The following is a 20,789-nucleotide window of genomic DNA, read 5'->3' on the forward strand; positions in this document are numbered from 1 at the left end:
AAGTTTTGGAATGAGTTGATTTTTGGTGAGGATGATCTCTACAATGAGGAGATCATCCTTACAAAAAATCAGCACATCTTGAAACTTCTAACCCTATCAAAACAAGTTCAAGAACCGTAAATTGTCCCTTTTTAAAAAAAAAACTATTTTTGACGAGTTAGAAGTTTCAAAATAGATTGATTTTTTGTGAGGATGATCTCTAGACCATATAGACCATCCTCACTAAAAAGTTGCTCATTCAAAAAACTATAACCCATATCAAACAAAACAAAAAATGGTTATAGTGTGGGTTGCCCTGATTAATTCTTAGGGTGCTTTTATAATTACACATCCTTCATTTCCATCAAAAATTATTCATCCAAAATTAAGTTCTTTTAAAGTTGATTTCAAATTTTGGTGACTTGTATGACATTATTATTTTTAATTTGAAATTTGTGGGTTTTTATAAATAGAAATTATTATTTATAAATTGAAGATTTGAGTATTATTTATTATTTAAAAATAAATTATATTTTAATTTTATAAGAAATAATATATTTTATCATGTTTGATGATAAATAAGCATTTGAAACATGCAAACAATGTATAATATGATTGTAAGGGTAACAAAGACAATTTACCAATTTCAGCAATGTGTAACAAACATGATTCAGCATCTAAACAAACAACTTTTTCAACACTTAAATTCAGCGCTTAATGCTATTCAGCACTTATTTTTTTCAGTTTAACAAACAATACCTACATCTTATGCCCAACTTAGCAATCACATATGCATAGGTTCGCTACACAGTTCGATAACTTAGAAACCACGCTACGTTAGGATAATGCAACATTGAAACTTAGAAATAATCACGTTGGGACTAAAAGAAACCTCTTGATAAAATTTATAAAAAAAATCTATAAAAATCACCAAAATGATAAAAATGCCCCTCATAAATTTTGGATCTTTGAAAAATCTTGAAAGTGCCTCCATTACACTCAGAATATGATTTCGAGTCTAACAAGACCCAAATCGATGAAAACAGAGAAATTTGTAAAAATCTATAAAAATCACCCAAAATGATGAAAATACCCATCATAAATTTCGGACCTCTAAAAAATCTCAAATGTACCTCCATTGTACTCGGAATGTGATTTTGAGTCTAACAGGACCCAAATCGATGAAAACCGAGAAATTCAAGAAAAATCGTAAAAATCATAAAAATAACCAAAACACCCATCAACATCCAACTTTAACATAAAGACCCTGATCCTAAGGAAAATAAAATTCAAATTGAAAATTAAACTAAAAATTAACCAAGATCCAATTAAAATCCAAAATTTCAAAATCAGAATCAAAATCAAGTTAAAAATCATTTAATCAATTAAAAAGAAAAATTAAATCGAATCGATCAACAAATCAAAATTCGATCAACCAACCAATTAAAATTTAAAATCAATTTAAATTTCAAATTAAAAATCAAATTAATTAACCTGTCCAACATTTAAATTAAAAATCAAATTCAAATAATTAAAACTCAAATCAAAATTCAAAAAGAATCAAATTAAGATAATATCGATCAATGGAACAAAAAAAAGACCAATCGAATTTTGAAACTTAATCAAGTAAAAGTAGAGCAAGAACTGTCGTACTACGAGTAACATAGGATCACCACCCTATTCTCCAAAAAAATATATATGAAAAAATATAATAATAATAAATAAAATAAAATAACGTTGGAAGACCCACGTTTTGGCTGACCCACTTCACACCCTCATCATTGATCTCTCCCATCACCCCACATCTCCCTCACCTCCTTCTAATGTCCATGCAACTGCCCAGTCAACCCTGGATCTCCATAAAAGAGAGCAACAAAAACAAAGAGGGGCCACTTTTTCTCTCCATCTTCTTCTGTCTCAGGCTCTCCTTCTCTATCACATTTTGAACAGCCATTCTTCCCCACGTTGGAACAAAAACCAGCAGCTATTGCAACCCTCCCTTCATCTCTAAAAATGTCCAAAAACAATGCCCAATCAACACCCTTTTCTCCCCCACGTTTTGGAGCAAAACCAGCAGCCATTGCAACTATTCCTTCATCTTTAAAAACGTTAAAAATATAGCCCAATCAACACCCTTTTCTTCCCCACGTTTTGGAATAAAAACAGTCGCCAATGCAGCCTCTCTCTATCTCTGAAAATGTCCAAAAATAGTAGCTATCAATCCCTTCTTCCATCTTCACCTTGCTGCCCTCTTTCAATTCCCCATATATATATATATATAAGCCATCACCCTCTTCACCATTAAAAATCAGCAACCTCTTCAGCCACATCTTCTTCTCCATCACCCTCTTCACCAGCAATCTCTTCTCCATTAACATTCCCAATAGCCCTCATATGCCTCATCTTTCACGTTTTGTAGCAACTCCCATTTATCACATTTGTTGCAATTAACTTCTTCTTCAAACAGTCGCATGTTCATCACGTCTTTCTGCCGTTAAATTATTCCCCAACATCTCTCTCTCATTCTCTCTTCTCCAACATCTCTCTCTCACTCTCTTTTCTTTCCTTTCTCTTCGCCAAGTTCCAATATCCATAACAAATATCACAGCCACAACCACAGCGACCGGCACGGCACAACTCACGAATTATTCCAAGGTTCTTTTTGAAGGAATCCACGCATCCAAAATAATTCGGTGAAGGTAAATTTTTTTATTTAATTTTTATTGTTTCTTGAATTCATATGCCTTAAAATTGATTCATCGATTTTTGGGATGTACGTGGTACTAATGGCAATCACTACATTTCCAAAATGTTAGTGGATCGATTCACCCATTTTTGTTGAAAGATTGTTTCAATCAATTCGCTAATATCAAATTGGGTCAATTCATTAATATTAGTATTAATCAACTCATGAATTTTTGTATACACGAAAAATTAAAAATCAACTTTCTCAATAAAAATCAACGAGTCGACACACTAATTTCCATGTGCATTGGAAGGCCCAAATCGAAATTTTCTATGAAATTAGACAACGAGTCAACTCACTGATTTTCATGTGCATTGGAAACCAAAATTTTCTATGAAATTGAACAACGAGTTAACTCACTGATTTTAATACACCTGGCAATTCAAAAATCAAGATTTCTTTGATTAATAAAAATCAATGAGTCAACTCACTGGTTTTTATGTGCATTGGAAACCAAAATTTTCTATGAAATTGAACAACGAGTTGACTCACTGAATTTAATACACATGGCAAGTCAAAAATCAAGATTTATTTGATTAATAAATGTGTGGGTTGACTTACTAATTTTAGTACACTTGGGAATTTAAAAGTCGAATTTCTTTTATTAAAAATATGTGAGTCGACTCAATGATTTTAATGCACGTGACGATTCAAAAATCGAATCTTTGATAAATATCGTCAATGAGACAATTCACTAATTTTGTATATAAGACATTAAAAATTGATTTCACTTTCTTCCAAATGTGACTGAATCGATTCACTAAATTTTGGTGCCACGTAAACCTTATTAAATCGTGGGATTCTATTATGTAAAATTCGAGAATTCATGTAATTATTTTAATCGTAAGATTCGTTTAATAAATTCGATGTAAGTCGATGATGATTGGACCCTAGTTTGACATTTAGTCATTGAATGTTGACCGTAGGATATTTTTGGATCGTAGTAAAGACTGATCATCTCGATCAGGTGGGTTCGGTGCTTAACACCTTTCGAAATCCATAATCTAACCCTTTACCCATTATTCATGGATCAATCCAATCCATTTTGGAGTTATCTATGATTCTTAAAACTAAATTAAGTAGCGACTCCCTATTCCTTAAAAATCCTCGATTGGTGTAATTGGACCCCTATCTACTATTTAGTAGATAAAAGCGAGATCAAGACAATTTCAAGTGGGTTTGTTATGAAATTAAACGAAGGGTAAAGAGGTAAAATGGGAGGGCTTTCTTGAGGGAAAAGCAATTAAGGAGTGGGTTAAAAAGTAATTTACCCTCAACAAATTCTAATGCACATGGGACTTCCTAACTGTCCAATAGAACTGGCCTTAGGTGACCAATGGCCAGTGCGAAATTCCCTTCTGGCCGTTGGTCACTTCCATACCATGTAGAAATTCCTTCTTGCTATTAATAATCTTTAGCTAGGCTAAAAAATAAGTCGGGCCAGTGGTTACCACTATACTGTGCATTTTATTACTTTGGCTAGTGGTAACCTATAGCCAGGCTAAAAATTAAGTATGGCCGTCGGTTACCACCATACCAAGCCAAAATCATAAAAATAGCTTACCTGTTGGCTCGTCGTGGGGCTTCATGTTCCTTTCTCAGAAGGCTTTTGGTGTTCTCAGGCTCGGTCTAGGCAAAAATAGGGTGTCTATAAAAGGATCTCATCATCATGTTAGAAATCTTACTAAACCATGTAAATTGCAATCTTTCATTACATTTGACTAGTATGTGATATGAGCAAACACGCATATATAACAAAAATTAGGATTTTATACATGATTAAAATTTATTATAATTAATTTAAATATTTTGAAGAAATATCTATCATTATCTATGGCAAATTTACAGTGACACATTACAGGGATTGTTTGGTCTCAAGTGCGAAATACGACCTTACAATAACGTTTACCAAATTGTTAAATCGATAAGGTGTTCATTGTAAGGGAAAATTGATGATTTGAATGATGATTTGGCTTGATTACAATTTTTAATTATTTGTTTATATACATAAAAAATTATTGGAATAGTATATTTTGTTTAGTTAGTAGTTTTCAAAAGTATTAACAATTATGTTTACTGTATTTTGTTTAGTCAGTACTTTTCAAAAGTATTAACAATTATGTTTAGGGTGTTAAATTTAACTCAGTAGCTTGTAAAGCTCATGCCCTATATTTACCATTTTTCTTTTCCAAATTTGAAGCACCTACGAAGCGTTAGTTGGAAACATTAGAATAAGAACCCAGAGTATTATTTTGTAATGTTTGCATTTCCTTTCTAGATTGTTTTCTTCTTTTAATTCGATATAGGTTTTACAAGGATCTTGGTAGACAGTTAACAATATATAGTGATACACCAATGTTTAGTTTTTGAAATATAATTTTATGTTCTAAAGTAGATTTAATTTATGATTTAATTTTGTTTATTTTGTATTTCTTCTAATGACGAGAAATTCTGGACTAAGTTATGAATTTTTCCACTGGGGTGTGACAATATAATTATGATCATATCAATAAGTATCTTCTATTTCACCATCTCATTTGAGATGATCAGATGTCTAAGACAAGTCAACTCAGCAGCCGTGTAGGGGAGATGAAATGTACCACATGATAAAATCAATGGTTCTGGTTTGACAAGGGATGACTCAGACGAGTCATTCCGGTAGCAATGTCGGAAGATGGATTACCATGTTTTAAAATTCTGGGATGAATAGAAAACGACTTTGGTTGAATTTTAAATGATTATGGTTCAAACACTCAATTTTCCACAAATACATTCGCGAGACACTATGCCCCACCCGCATGCCACTTTACTCTCATTCTCATTGTGCGCAACACTTGGGATATCCATATAGTAGTTATTCTACAACCACCTTATGGAAGAAATGAATTTATGATCAGCTTCCTACGAGAGAGAAAGATATCTTCTATATGGTCCTGTTTGGTACAAAGTAAATTATTTGTAAATACAAGTGATTTGTTGGAATCTAATTTACATATTATTTTCTGTTTTTTTTTTTTTTGTTTTTTGCATTGCAAATTATTTGCATGAACCTCTTAAGTCCTTCATAAACTTCATCAAATAATTTGTAGGCCAAAAAGCAGTGTATATCTTTTGCATTTGCAAATGATTTGCATGGTGTCAAACATGACCTACATTGCGAATGAATTCCTTGGGACTACCCTCCAAGGTCCGTTTGACCCTTGGCTCAACTAATTGCATGTAGAACTTTTCAAGTGAACAGTGCATGTTAATAAGTTTGGGAGTCCAACTCAAAATCAATTAGCAAAGAGTGGAGAGGCCCAGGAGTTTATAAGGAGAGAGACAAGGCAACGAGTGTCCAATGTGGAATTAAACTCAGTACGCCTTCGCACGTATGTCAGATTGGGCCAAAGCACGCGGAGATATGAATTAGGTGATGTGGAGGAGAGAAAGGCCCTCTCTGATATCATAATAAATTTTGGTATCTAACTCAAAACTAATTGACAATAAGTAGAGAGGCTCAAGAACCTATCTAATACTCTAATATGTGTGATTGTGGGATTAGTCTCACCCGAAGGGTGGGGATACTTACAATAAGTAAAAAATAAAATAAATAATAATAATAGAATAATATTGAAGTGACTTCAAACTGAAATCTCATCTTGCACTTCTTAACGTGAAAGTATATGAGAATCATCAATAATTCTTATCCATTTTCACATCAAGAAGTGAGAGCTTGAAGTCACTCATAATATAATCAGATACAAAAACTTCATGAACGCTTGGTCGACAACTTCATAGTTCATAGAAACATACTCCGCTAGAAAGACCACAATGATAAGTTTTAGGAAAGTTCTACTGTCCAACTATGTTGAAGACAGATTGTTAAACGAATGGCTGAGATGAGAAGATATTCTCCAAAGGCATATCCATGGATATTATCCCTAGAAAATCTGATGCTTTTTCTCAGAATAATAAATGCTATATGAAACCTCTAAAGTAATTCCAACAAAATAAGAGACTGAAGAAATTCCTGACCACATAACGTTGTGGCATCCAAAAACATGATCCAATGCCACAGGCCCACAAAGTACACAATTCTTTTATTTATTTTTTAACATTAAAATATAATTTTTCACAGTTGAATTTTAATTTTAAATTTAAGAGTTCGATGGCTATCTATTTAACATACCTGGGGCTGGAGTGTTGGATTGCCAAGTTAGTAATCCATGAGAGCCCAATGACCTTTACTAATATTTGAAATCTTACTTAGAGCCCATTTGTTTTTGTTGGGAGAAAGCCGGATGGGCCTAACATGGTCTCTTAGCTGTTTCGGTGTGTTTGACCATTCACGAAGATGTTGTACGTCAACAATATCTAGTGTTTTTTTCAGCCAATTTTCTACACTCTCAATAGGTGGTTGAACCTCAATGTTGAATGCTGGCTGGATGATAATCTCTTTTGCACTATTTCCATTTTTGTCATCGTTTCTTTCCCAATTTTTCATTTCTTTACCTAACTTTTCCTTTATCATTTCAAACCCGTATTCCCCAAGTTGGCGACGTAAGGAAACCTAAAAAAAACAAAAGGTGAATAAATAGAAAAAAAACAGTTCAAATTCGTGCAAGCCAGGCCCAAGCCCATCTAACCAGGAGATACATTTACTGCTTATAAACTAATCATTATTAGATTCAATTAGGCCCGTTGGGCTTGGACCTATACTATTTGTAATCTACTAAGATTCAGACTGATCCAAACCAAAACCGACCCATTGAGTAGTAAGATTTCCAAAATAAGTTGGAAAACCCAGTGAAAACTAGGGTAAGTTGCTAGTCACGGCTTATAAAATCTACTATTTAAACTCCAATAACAATAATGTATGCAGAGATTAGACAAACGTACAGTTTTCCCAGGGAATCGCTTTTCGACTAGAATTTTGTCAAAGTAAATATAACTTACAAAGAGAAAATTAATAATAATAGAATAATGTTAAATGCATTTATTTTTTAGTCAATGTCTCTTTCTTTCTCTTAATCATAGTGAAAAAAAAAACAATTCTAATTTCACATTTTAGGACATTTAAAAATATGATTGATGTAATAGAATCGTAAAGAACAAAATTATATGAACTTTAAATAATAAAAAGAAGGTATAATTATTTTTTATCGTTAAATTTTATTTTTACATTTAAGTGCTCAGTTGTCATCTAATTTCAATATCTTGGATCAAGTTTGAAAAATAATATTTTTTTTATTTTTTATTTTTAAATATAAATATTTTTATGAAATCTAAAACACTTTGATGTTAGATTGTCAATGTTGTAATTAATGTGGACTCATTGATCGTTTTTTAAGATAATCTATCGCGAGCGGACAAGAGAGAGAAATTCTCTCCGTTACTAATGTCATTTATTGGGCTGTGAGCGAACACGTCATAGAGCGTACGGGGCGTTGATCAAAAATGGCCTCCATTTGATATTTTTCTCTAATACTAATTAGGAAAATGTTGAAATGACAAAAATAACTTACTGCGATTCTTACAAGTCTGACGTGTGATGTACACCTAATCATAGATGTGTTTTCTTGTGATACGAGTAAACATCATCTATGATTATGTATCCATGTCCACGTCAGAATTGTGAGAATCACAGTAAATCTTGTGTCACCGCAGCACAACTCAAGTAATTATAATAAGTGTGGACAAAGCTAATAACGCTTCCATACAACAAAGTTTTTTCTTACTTTTTGGGAAACATCGAATCCCCCACCTGACAACGATACCTTCCTTCATTCTCACCAAGCAATGACTTCCCTAGATAATCTAACATAAAATTAAATAACTTCTCTACCTCAATACCTCCTCTTCTTTCTAGCTTTTTTGACTTTATACATACTTGTCTCCAACCTAATCTCTCTCCCCCTCAGTCTACTTAATCTCTCTCTCTCTCTCTCTCTCTCTCTCTCTCGGATTAAAACAAGATGGTAACGAAGGATGTGATTTTGCTTATTTTGATCTCTTTAGCTCTCACAGGAGCTCTTGATCAAGGACTCTTAAGTCCATCAAAGCTGACAATGTTTGTAGATGAGCTACCAGACATGCCCAGGGTCCTAGGTTACAACATTAAGAATGGAAGCTCAACATCCAAATCTCTCAAGATCGGCATGTTCATCAAGAAATGGGTATGTGGCCTCCTTCTCTCTTAGTTATTTTATTTTTAAATATACTTCTTTCTTCTTTTTCTTGTTTATTTTTTTAATTGTTACTGCTATTATTATATATCTTAATGGTCTATCAAAAGCTCTAACACGCGCCATGTTTTCTGATTAAATAAATTGGAACCACACGACTTTAGCTCTGTTCCATGGTTTGTTTGCTATCATTTTAGTGGAAAAAAGTGGTGAGTTTTCCAGGAAATCAAATGGCTCAAACGTCATGAGGACTTCATCTTTCCCTGCCTCGTTTTAGAATTAACCCCTTGTGATTTCTATAGTTGTTGGATACATAATAGTTTAAAACCTGGCTGAGTCGAGTCGACTCCATTGGTCATCAAGGAGTCAACTCGATAAAAGGATGACTCGGCTGAAAAATGTAGAAAGTCGGGTCAGAAACTTTTCCTACTTCATTTGGCTATATGTAATATTTTTGTGGAAAATACAAAATAAGTATTTTTATTTTACAACTTTTATAAATTAATATGTTTTTATTTGCTTAGCAATAAAATATAAATTATTTGACTCATCCAAATCGACTCACAATTTTTTTCCTTGACTTGGAACATTCTGAGTCGAGACGAGTCGAGTCTGGAGTTTTAAGAGTATTGTTTCATATATAAATGAGAACGACTTCTTCAGTTTCTTTTTCTCTCTCTTAGTAAGGGTCAATTGTACCAATTATAACATAGTTTTCATTTCTAACTTTCAATAATAAATTTTTACCAGAAGAAAATCAATATTTCTGGACTTCATTATTGGAGCAAAAACATGCCAAATGGCCTGTTCCACCGTGGGACCAAACTCAACCTAAATTGCTTGAATTCGTTTGCAATTACTAAATAATTTTAAGAACAATAATTTTAAGAACATATGCAATTGATTTACTAGGGAATTTTGATGTTTTTTTTTCCTAAAATTTTACTCTAGAAAGGAAATTTTCTATTTTTTTTTTTCCTAAATTGGTTTTATCAGTGGTTCTTTGGTGCTATCGGTCGAACAACTGCTTCTGTTGGACCAAGCCTTCACTTAACTTAAATAGACAGCTGCCATTGGCACTCTAACTTTTACTTATTACCCCTAGAGCTGCAACCTGGGTGGACTGGCCTGAACTCAACTTGGGCTCAACCAAATTGATGGGTGAGTTTGAGTCGAGTTATGTAGTAAATGAGTTGAGCTTGGGAGAATATCTCAACCTGATTTCAATTTGGGTTGAGTTCAAGTTGAGGGTATGATCAACTAACTCAACCCAATGCTATATACTAATGTATAAATATTTTTAAATTAATTATAGATTTTTTATTTATTCCATCTTATTAATAAGATTTGTGGACAATTAGTTAATATTAATGTGAGCTTTGATTTAGTATGGTTTATCTAAATATTTTCTCAATGATGGATTTGAGGTTTGTATCCGATTTTATTTACTAGTAGTTTTATTTTTTTTACTTTTATATCTTTTTTTTTTTTATATATAAAATATTAAATTTATTTGCTGATCAAAATTAAATTAAGATTATTTAAGGAGTCCAACCCACCTAACGTGATGAAACCATCCAAAATTATTTAAATTTGATCTAATCCAAGTTCAACCCAATTTTAGAATATCAAGCTTGGGTTAGTGAATTTAGGCCTGGTGGTCGGGTTGAGTTGGGTTGAGGGTTATGCTATTTGGGTTGAGCCCAAGTTTACCCTCCAACCCGCCTAGGTTTGAAACCTAATTACACTCGAATTACAAATAAAGAAAATAAGTAAATGATAAGTAAAAGTTGGGGTCCCACTAGAAACACTCTCTCTCTCTCTTTCTCTTTCTCTTTGCTAGATTTCTATTTTTTGGATTTAAGATTTTATATGAAATTGTTTGAATGATGTGTTTTAATCTTTAATTGGAGTGTGATAAATAATTTAATAAATTAGGATGTAATAAGTAAATGTTGGGGTGTGATATATATGATAAATTATTATCGGTCAAATTTAGAGGAAATCCACGGTTGGGTAGGCGAAGAAAAAGGGTTCCTTCCATCATTTGTCATCACCTGACTCAAATTCTGAGTGGATCGACTTTTCAAAGGGGCCCCCCACTTAGATATTTTAAGAAGCCAACAATTGATCTGATTGGATAACCCCAACCATTTCAAATTGTTTGAACCAATTACATCACAAAAATTTTGTGATAAATTCTCTATAAATCATTTAGGTAGGGCGGACTATCTGTTTGTGGGGATTCTAGCTTCAATTTTCTTGGTTGACGAAATCCTCGATTACTAATCTTAAATGCTCCTCTTGGACACCCAAGCAAACACTCTTTAAAGTATGAGAGGAATTTTTGGGTTAGAATCGCATATCTTTTCCTTAGATGATCTGTAATATTATTACATAGGACAACCTTTCCTGATTTGGTTACATGGATTCTTAAGGAAATTTTGGAGAACAGTACATTTATTCATGATTGACACATATGTTTATAAATCGTTTTGATCCCTACATACACCATCTGAGAAAAGCTTCGAGTCTCTTGCCACCATACTTGACATTACTTTTTATGTCTTATAATAATCCTTGATTCCCTAAGCAACTGACACCTTTTTGATTTTTATTTGATCTTCAGTAATTTTTCCTATTTATACCTTTCCTATCCATTTGAACTTGCTCATTTCGTTATTGATTATTCTTGATCGCGGGCGGCCAACTCAAGCTCTACTTCTGCTCCTTCCTTCCAAGCTTCACAAGGTGCCATTGGTCCATTCTCCCATTACTTCCTCTTCTCTTAGGGAAGAAATAATGAAGGATAAGAGCTACCAAACCTCATGTTGTCATTTTCCCCCCTATAGTTAAAAATTAAGGCAGACTATGATGTCCCTACCTTGGAAGGGTTGTCCTTCGTAGAAACTCTTCCCCGTTACCTAAACCTAATTGGGAATACCCTAATGTTCTAGGCATGGTTTTAAAATTTCGTTTTGTTTCGGAATGTTTCAGTTGAAACGTTTCAAAATTTCAAGATTTTGAGACGAAACCACTAAGAAATTGAAATATTACTTAGTTTCGGTTATTTTCCTTGAGTGAAAGATTCAAATGTGAAGAGAGAGAGAGAGAGAGAGAGGTACTTGTGGGCTGTGAGTGGATCACCAGATTTATGCAACCTGCTTCTTATTCTTATTCATTTTCCCCTTCCTCATCTTCATGTTCTTCTTTCTCCTCCTCCTTCCCTTCTCATCTTCTACTTTTTCTAGTTTTTTTTTTTTTCTTTCCTTCTCAAATAAGTAATGTTTCATTTGTAACTCGATGGAAAACCCTTGACCATAGTCTTCTCTTAAAGATGTGACCATTTTAAGAAGATCCCCATATTTTTGCTAAGTATTTGAGATACCCCTATATTTTTAAACTAATAACACTTTTTTTTACCGTCGTCCTTTATAGAAGACTTCTATTTAAAAGTTAATCAATGTACCAAATGTTTCAACAATGTTTTAGTATGTTTCGATCATGTTTTCAGTCTCATTTCTATTTTTAGAAAAAAAATTGAAACGAGAGTTTAACAAAAGAGCCCTTGATCAAAGTACCTTGTATTGTCCCATATGAATGATAGAACAAGTGAATGGCCATTTTGAGGAGGCCTAACAGTTTGATGTGCCTGACATCAGGGCATAATTCCAAGTTAAGAAATGCCTTGGACAACCAATATATTGTTCAAATGAAGGGGGAAGACATCACTTTTTAAGCAGCCTAACTCCAACAAAAATTGATTTTTGTACTCGATTATGCTTACAGGCTCATAGGAGTTAAGCATTGTTAAGTTTAGTCCCACATCGGACACAAATTGCCTTGTCTCTCTCCTTATAAGTTTATGGGCCTCTCCACTCATTGCCAATTGATTTTGAGTTGGAACCCCAAATTTATCATGGTATCAGAGTGGGTCTTTGTCTCATCCACGTCACCTAGTTCGTATGTCCACATGCTTTAGCCCAGTCTGGCCCACACTTGTGGGGGTGTGTTGAGTTTAGTCCCGCATCGAATACTCATTGCCTTGTCTTTCTCCTTATAAGCTCCTAGGCCTCTTCACTCATTGTCAATTGGTTTTAAGTTTGACTCCAAGATTTTTATCATGGTATCAAAGCAGGCATTTTTTACATCCACATCACCCCAATTCATATCTCCACGTGTTTCGGCCTAGTCCGGCCCACACGTGTGAGGGCATGGTGAGTTTAATCCAACTTCCGATACAAATTGCCATGTCTCTCCCCTTATAAGCACTTGGGCCTCTCCACTCATTGTTAATTGATTTTGAGCTGGACCCCCAAATTTATCAAGTATGATGCCGAGTGAATGGGTACCCCTCGCATTTCAACCTTTAACCTTATCGAAAGTGTTGCATATTCCTTTTTATTTTCAATTGTCTCTTGATAAATCAGGCAAGCTTCTTTTCCTTATAAGCCCCAACAAAGGACAATAAGTCATATTTATTGTCATACATAAAGTAGATTTTCCTTATTAAACATACATTTAGCAATTGTTTGATGAGATATATTTAATTAAACATAATCATCACGCATGTCATTTGATCATTTTTTTAAATCAAAACTATTATCTTTCATGTCAATAGGCTTATTTTTCTTATCATTAGTCACTTTTGGATAATCTTCCTTTATGAGAATGGTGTGAATCTTATCATAATTGGTACCGATGAATTTTTGAACTTTGAATTTCACGAGACTTGTCATTTTAGAGACCTACAACATGAACAAATTTTTAGATCTAAAGTAAATAAAAATCACTCACAACCTTATCTCATTTGAAAGTAGACAAAATTATATATATTGATTTGATTCAGCAAGATTGCCTATTCTTCATATAAATGAAAAATAATATATAAGGGTGTTCACAATATCACTCCATAATAATTTTTAGTACTCACCTCTTTCCAACTTTCAAACTTATAAGATTATCGGAATAATATAAATACCCAATAAAATATATAAAATAAATAAATAGAGAGAATTTAAGATTAGATAAGATTCTCGTAGTAGGTGTGGTCACTAGCCAATAAAATAGTGATAGATTACTGTAGATGCGTTTTTTCGCTCTACCTCGAGATATCCCTTGAAAACTCATAGGACGGTGGGCAACCTGATACAAGGCCACTTCGACGATCAAGTTAGAATTAGTACCGAACTAATAAAGAGTTCTCAAAAAAAAAAAAAAAATTCTAACCTTTGACATGAGTTACAACCTGGTATTTATTGGGATTGTAATTGATGAATTTTCTAAGATATTCGTAGTGATCTATCTAAGAGTTGTTAAATTGCTCTCTAACTTGTTAGTTGCAATAGTTGCTACAACTACCCTGACAGTTCTAGGGCAGTCGCAACCAATCTGTTAGGTTGTGAGTTGTCGCATTGTCAGTGATAGTGTTGTCACTTCTATCACGTCAGCCCTAAGTGAATCGACTTGTGCTTTATACTCGATGCATTTCCCACATAACTCGATGGCTTGATAATTATTTCTCTTGAAAGCCACGTGCTTTATACTCTGTGCATTTACATCCAAAAATAACCCATTTCCACATGTCTACATATACACCAAAACTTAAAACTATCTCTATACTATTATAATGACAAAAGACCAATAAGTTTTTATTTAAACTAAAATTTGGAAATATCCATATTTTAAATTAATTGCACTATTATCATGTTCATTTTCATCTACGAATTCCTGTTAGTTTTTAACTTCCTAAAATTATATATATATATATATATATTTAATTTTATCTTAAAAATGATCTTAGTTAATATTTTAAATTAACATAAATATTTTTATTATATATTAAATGGTAAAAGTAAGATGTAAAATTAGATTATCTATTCAATATTTTTAACATACTTTTTAAAATATTTATAAAAAAATTTAAATTTTATATAAATCCTTGTAATACATGCGGGTTTGTACATGCCACTTAGTTCTAAATAATTCAAGAGTATGATCTAGAACATTGTCCTATTTGTAATCAAGTTCAAGTGGCACCTCATTTTATGTTACGTGGCAGTTTTTGAGATTCATTGACTACATGGATGTGTGGTCCATCCCTTAATAAATTTATGCATAAAAAATCAATAGATGCACATCACCAATCAAATTGATTTTTTTTGTATGAACATTCACCAGGGCCGCATATCCATATTGACAGCAGGTCAAAATGTATATATACATGTCACGTGGAAAAAAAAATATGCGAAGTTTTTTTTTTTTTTTTGTTTTTTTCAGGTGCTACCTAACCTTGGTTAGGAACGGGACACTATGCTGGATCCCTGCGCATAATTCATTTATTACTTTGAAAAGACAAAAGTAGCCAAGCGGCCTGCTTTAATCTTTCTTTCTCTCAGTTTAAAAAGTAGCCATAGTTAATCTTAACTAATCGTTAAAAAGAAATTCTAAGCCCAAAAGGACTATTATGATAAAGTAATTGTAAACTCCAAAAGAAAATTTATAAAATCGTCGAGTATACTCAAAACTCGACTTGTCAACACTTGGCTCATTTGAAATTCGAGTTGATTCAACCTCATGATTCGTTTGTTTCAACTCATTGATTCAAATCGTCCATTATTCCGAGTCAACTAGTCAACAATAAAACTTAACTCGCTAATTTTCGATTCGACTCAGTGGCTATCGAAGTCAAGTCAAAAGTATTAAAACTATGCTCCAAAGTCATGTTTAACAACTATTTTCTTTAGAATGTGGTCAAAGTATTGTTAATCTACGGTTCTAATTTGCTTCTACAATCTTATCTTATCTTATCTTATATATTGCAGAAATTCCACAGAGACCTCCCTCCAACACAAGTTTTCGCTTACGGTTCTTCCAAGGAAACTGCCACAGTGCCAGGTCCAACTATCGAAGCCAAGCATGGTGTCAGCACCTATGTGACGTGGCGAAATCACCTCCCTTCACAACACATCCTACCGTGGGATCCAACCATCCCAACTGCCATACCTTCAACTAAGAAAGGCATCCCAACTGTAGTTCACCTTCATGGGGGCATCCACGAGCCAGAGAGTGATGGGAACTCTAATTCTTGGTTCACAGCTGGTTTCAAAGAGAGAGGCCCCACATGGACCAAGAAAAAGTACCACTATCACAATGTACAACACCCAGGTAACCTTTGGTACCACGACCATGCCATGGGTCTGACACGTGTCAACCTTCTAACTGGTCTATTGGGTGCTTATATCATTCGTCAATCTGAAGTCGAGGGCCCACTTGGGCTCCCATATGGTGATGAGTTTGATCGTCCTCTGATCATCTTCGATCGTAGCTTTCGCAACGATGGCTCCATATACATGAACTCCACTGGAAATAACCCCACATTACACCCACAATGGCAACCGGAGTATTTTGGTGACGCCATCATAGTTAATGGTAAAGCTTGGCCTAGGATGACGGTACGCCGTAGGAAGTACAGATTTCGGATTCTCAATGCCAGCAACGCAAGATTCTTCCGATTCTTTTTCACAAACGGCATGAGATTCATCCACGTGGCAGCTGATTCGGCTTACCTTGCAAGACCAGTCGTCCTTAATAAACTATTACTTGCGCCATCAGAGATTGCTGACGTAATTGTTGACTTTTCCTCATCAACATCTGATGAGGCAATCTTAGCCAATGATGCTTCTTATCCCTTCCCAGACGGAGATCCTGTTGACGAAGTCAACGGAAAAGTCATGAAGTTCTTCATCAAGAGAGAACGAGAGACTGACACGTGGCATGTTCCTACTAGATTGATCAAGTATGCTGAACCAGATATGTCCACTGTTTCTAAGTCGCGATACATAGCGATGTATGAGTACACGAGCAACACTGATGAGCCAACTCATCTGTACTTGAACGGGAAATCGTACGACGAACCAGTAACAGAGACACCGAAGACTGGGACCACAGAAGTGTGGAACGTGATTAATCTAACGGAGGATAATCACCCATTGCACATTCATTTAGGTTTGTTTGTAGCACTTGATCAAACGGAGCTAATAAACGTAGACGAGTTTCGAGAATGCATGATGAAGATGAACGACGCGATCAAGTGCCACATAAGCAAGTACGCACGTGGTAAACAGATTGCGGTTCCAGCACACGAGCGGGGGTGGAAAAACGTGTTCAAGATGAGACCCGGTTTTTCAACCAAAATACTAGTCAGATTCTCTTTCATCCACTCTAATGCATCCTATCCGTTCGATGCAACTACGGAGCCCGGTTATGTGTACCACTGCCACGTAAGTTTCAACTCTTAAAATCGTTCGATTAGTGCTACTCTCACATATAGTATAATAATTAGGAAAATGTTGGAATGACATAATCGGAAACACAAGAATGATGCGGTGGCGCGCACATAACCTTAGATGCTTTTTGACTTTTTGTATCCCGCAGAAAAGCATTTTCTTTTCCTTCACGACACCACATCATTTTTGTCACCCTTTGTATCATTCCAGCACGACTCTAATAATTATTAAAAGGATAATTTAGTAATCCCCACAAAATTGATGATATTGGATTTACACCCGAAAAATGCAAGATTAGCTTTACCGTTGATCCAAAGTTTCACTTACTTTTTATGAATTAACTCTAAATTTTTTATTTTTTTCAGATTTTAATTTAATAAATTAAATTTATATTTGAAAAAAAAAAACCAAAAAACTTCAATGTTAATCTTGCATTTAGGAGAGGTAAACTTAATATGCTAATATGAAGCTGGATCCTTTCTAAAGAGTCGTGTTGGACTAACATTGAAAGGTACCTCTATTCTCACATTTAAGTGTACACATAAGTATAGATGTTTTTTCACTCATATCTCGATGAAAAGTATTTATGATTTCATACACATACCCACAGTAGCCGGAATCAATATACATTTTAATGTTACCCCAACATTTTCCTTTTTCTAAATTACCCTTATTAAAACCTGGGGTGTGTGTGTGTTAAAATTTAAATTTTGTTGAGTCAAATCGATTGGATTATGAGGTGACTCAGTCACTAAACTCTCAAGCTCAACTTGTTGAGGCAACTCAGAAACTTGGACGAGTTAAGTTGGGAACTTGATCGGGCCAGGTTAAAATTAACTGAATCACGTAAAGTCCATTTCCAAAATCAACCCTTGACTTTTCTTATAAATAAATAAAAAATCCATAAAACCTCCTTGATCTCTCTCCCACAAAACCATCATCTTGTAGGTCTTTTTAACATATTTTTTCTAATTTTCAATTCATAAGCTATAAGTTGCTAGGTTATTGAGAGAAGTGGAGAGAAGAGAAACTCATTAAAAGAAGAAGATAAACTCAATTTCTTTCCACCATGTTTGGATTGACAAGAGAGAGTTTATGATAACTTTGAAATTTTAAAATATCTTAGAAGGAGATCTAAGGGTAGAGTTGGAATTATAAAATATTTTAAAAGGATTTTTGTCCATTTCTCTTCTCTTCTCTCCATTTTTGGAGAGAAAGAAAACTCACATTTTTTTTCTCTCCTCTCCAATTCTTTTTTCTTCTCCCTCCATTTAACAATCCAAATAATAGAAATGTAGAAAAACTCATTTATTTTATTTTCTCTTCTCTTCTCTCCATTTCTCTCAATCCAAATACAATCTTAAAGAAAACCCTGGATTTTCCAATATTGAAAAAAAAACTATTAATTTATATTTTATTAAAATATCAGCATCTTCAAACCATGATTTAATTTAAATCATCATCTTAAGCTTTTTAAATTTTTTATCTTTTCTTAGACAACAAATGGTGCACCTCAAGCCACAAGTCATATCATGTTTGTAATTACAAATAGTAAAATAAAATGGTTTTTAACTAGTCGGACTTGATTGACGCAATGAATTATGACTAGAATATGGTAACTCGATGATAAATACAAAAGCAGCGAGTTCACAAATAATGATGGACCTTAAGAAATTAAAACTTCACTAAATATCTTATCATGCTTCTGTATAAAACTTAGGAATTATTTAAAAATAAATCTCTTTACAGGGTTCTTTAAGTAATTTTTCTTTAAAAAAAAATTGGAACTGATTTGCCCTCTTATTAGAAACTTGGCCGAGTTTGACCAAACAACTCTCCAACTCGTCGAGTTGACTCGACTCGGAACAGCCAAATTGAATCTAATTTTCTGAGTTATTTATGCTTTCAAAGAATGGTCGACAAGTCTTGTAGCCGTAGGTGGTAGTAATGCCAAAGAAAACAGATAAGCTCACGAGTTGTATGTAGTTTTGTGGTATAAAGTTGAGGACAAAAGCCTGCTGTGCTGTGACTGTTGTCCAACCTGTCCCATCTTATGCTCGATTAAATTTATATTTTTGTCCTGTAGACTATATTGCGGCCTCCAAGAGTTGTTTTGGCATCTTTTCAACATATTTATATTTAATTTCTTCACAAGGAACGGGTCGGGTCTTACATGAGTCAAAACGGACCAAGAGATCCAAACGAAACATAAGACCAGCTTCATGGACCCAAATCCAATTTGGGTCATTGATATTTCTGGTTTCGGAATACAGATGTAGCTCAAGAAGGATCATTATAATAAATTGAGCATAAAAGAGATGTGGATGTTGACAAGTAAGTATGAGTGGAAACACTAGGAAAGGTAAAATCAGAAAAATAGGACTAACTCCAATAGGAGATCGGGTAATAGAAAGTTGATGGAAACAGTTGGGTATTTCAACTGAGACCAATTATTACCCCTTGAAGATTTTAAAAGAGTGAACAGAAACCCAAAAGAATTTTGGCTCTCTCGTCAAAATTAAATGTAGGACCATGATTCACATAATTAGCTGACCCCAATATGATTAGGTAAAGCCTCTGGGCCATTCAAAACTATCAAAACCTAAGCTTTGGCTAGAGCTCATTGATAACCATATTTATTAGATAGTCTAAAACTTGGAATATGGAAGTGCATAACAAATTTTATTCTCTTTGCAGATCTTGGATCATGAAGACAATGTTATGATGAGGCCCTTGAAATTCATCTCTTGATCATGTGTGTGTGGGACATCCTAAAGATTGTATGGAGGGTCCATGTTAGACAATCAATACTACTATTGCCGTGTGTATTTTTTATAAGAATAATAATACTGGAGTAACTTAAAAATTCACAACAATCCACACCTTGCTTTGCTGATGTGGATGCGTGTATGAACCACCATCGTTGCTTTTCATTGAGATACATGTGAAAAGCATCTATGGTTCCATGCACACCTCAATGTTAGCAAAGTGTAAATCAATGTAAATTTTAAAGTTACTCCAGCATGACTCTTTAGATAAATATTGTTGGCTGTAGAGGTATGATAGATGTAATAATATGGTGATAGATAAAGTGTAGGTTTTCTTGTTTTACAAAATTATTAAAAACTTAAAGGACCTGGGTGAATGGAATTTGTTCAATGATTTTTTTGGTGTTGATGTGAAATGTTGATGTTGTAAAGATCCTTTTGAACAAATAAAATTTACTTTGCTCAAAAGGCAAGTGTGATAACTAGGTCGAGTCATCATGTATTTCGAGAAAATTTCCTTTAAGACCCATGAGACCATAGATATTAAAATATTAAAATAAAGTTTACAAGTAACATAAGAGTTGTCTGACATCTAAATACGACAAGTACCATCTAAAGATAGTTAGAAAATTGATATGAGTAAATATGTCTTTTGGACAGGGTATATAAGAAAATAAAATTTTGGGAAACCTATAATACCATTGGATAGATCTCGAAAAATTAATCACGATGGACTATCCGCATGTCGGAATTTGACGAGAAACAAATCCGATCAAGGGTTTTGAAGTTGAATTCCGAAGTCATCTAGATCAATCGAGTTTGACCAAAGTCAGAATTTATT

The 20,789-nt window shown here is 33.9% G+C and overlaps 1 protein-coding gene across 1 annotated transcript; it reads left to right on the forward strand.

Annotated features, from left to right (window-relative positions):
* The first annotated feature begins 8,533 nt into the window (after positions 1-8,533).
* Positions 8,534-20,342, forward strand: LPR2 (Cupredoxin superfamily protein). Its single transcript, XM_086453916.1, has 3 exons — positions 8,534-8,883; positions 15,717-17,174; positions 19,878-20,342. The coding sequence occupies exons 1-3, from the start codon at positions 8,683-8,685 to the stop codon at positions 19,929-19,931; spliced, it is 1,713 nt and encodes a 570-aa protein (XP_086310042.1). The 5' UTR covers positions 8,534-8,682; the 3' UTR covers positions 19,932-20,342.
* The last annotated feature ends 447 nt before the right edge of the window (positions 20,343-20,789 follow it).

The sequence above is a fragment of the Akebia trifoliata genome, chromosome 9, assembly GCF_017979445.1.
Source record: "Akebia trifoliata isolate Shusen 1 chromosome 9, ASM1797944v1, whole genome shotgun sequence".
Lineage (NCBI taxonomy): Eukaryota > Viridiplantae > Streptophyta > Magnoliopsida > Ranunculales > Lardizabalaceae > Akebia > Akebia trifoliata.

What these genes read in the sequence shown, in the direction of transcription:
- LPR2 (XM_086453916.1), top strand. Translation starts at nt 8,683, where the DNA reads ATGGTAACGAAGGATGTGATTTTGCTTATTTTGATCTCTTTAGCTCTC. An exon ending in GCATGTTCATCAAGAAATGG is followed by an intron (nt 8,884 to 15,716) that starts GTATGTGGCCTC and finishes TATATATTGCAG; the next exon opens with AAATTCCACAGAGACCTCCC. An exon ending in GTTATGTGTACCACTGCCAC is followed by an intron (nt 17,175 to 19,877) that starts GTAAGTTTCAAC and finishes TTCTCTTTGCAG; the next exon opens with ATCTTGGATCATGAAGACAA.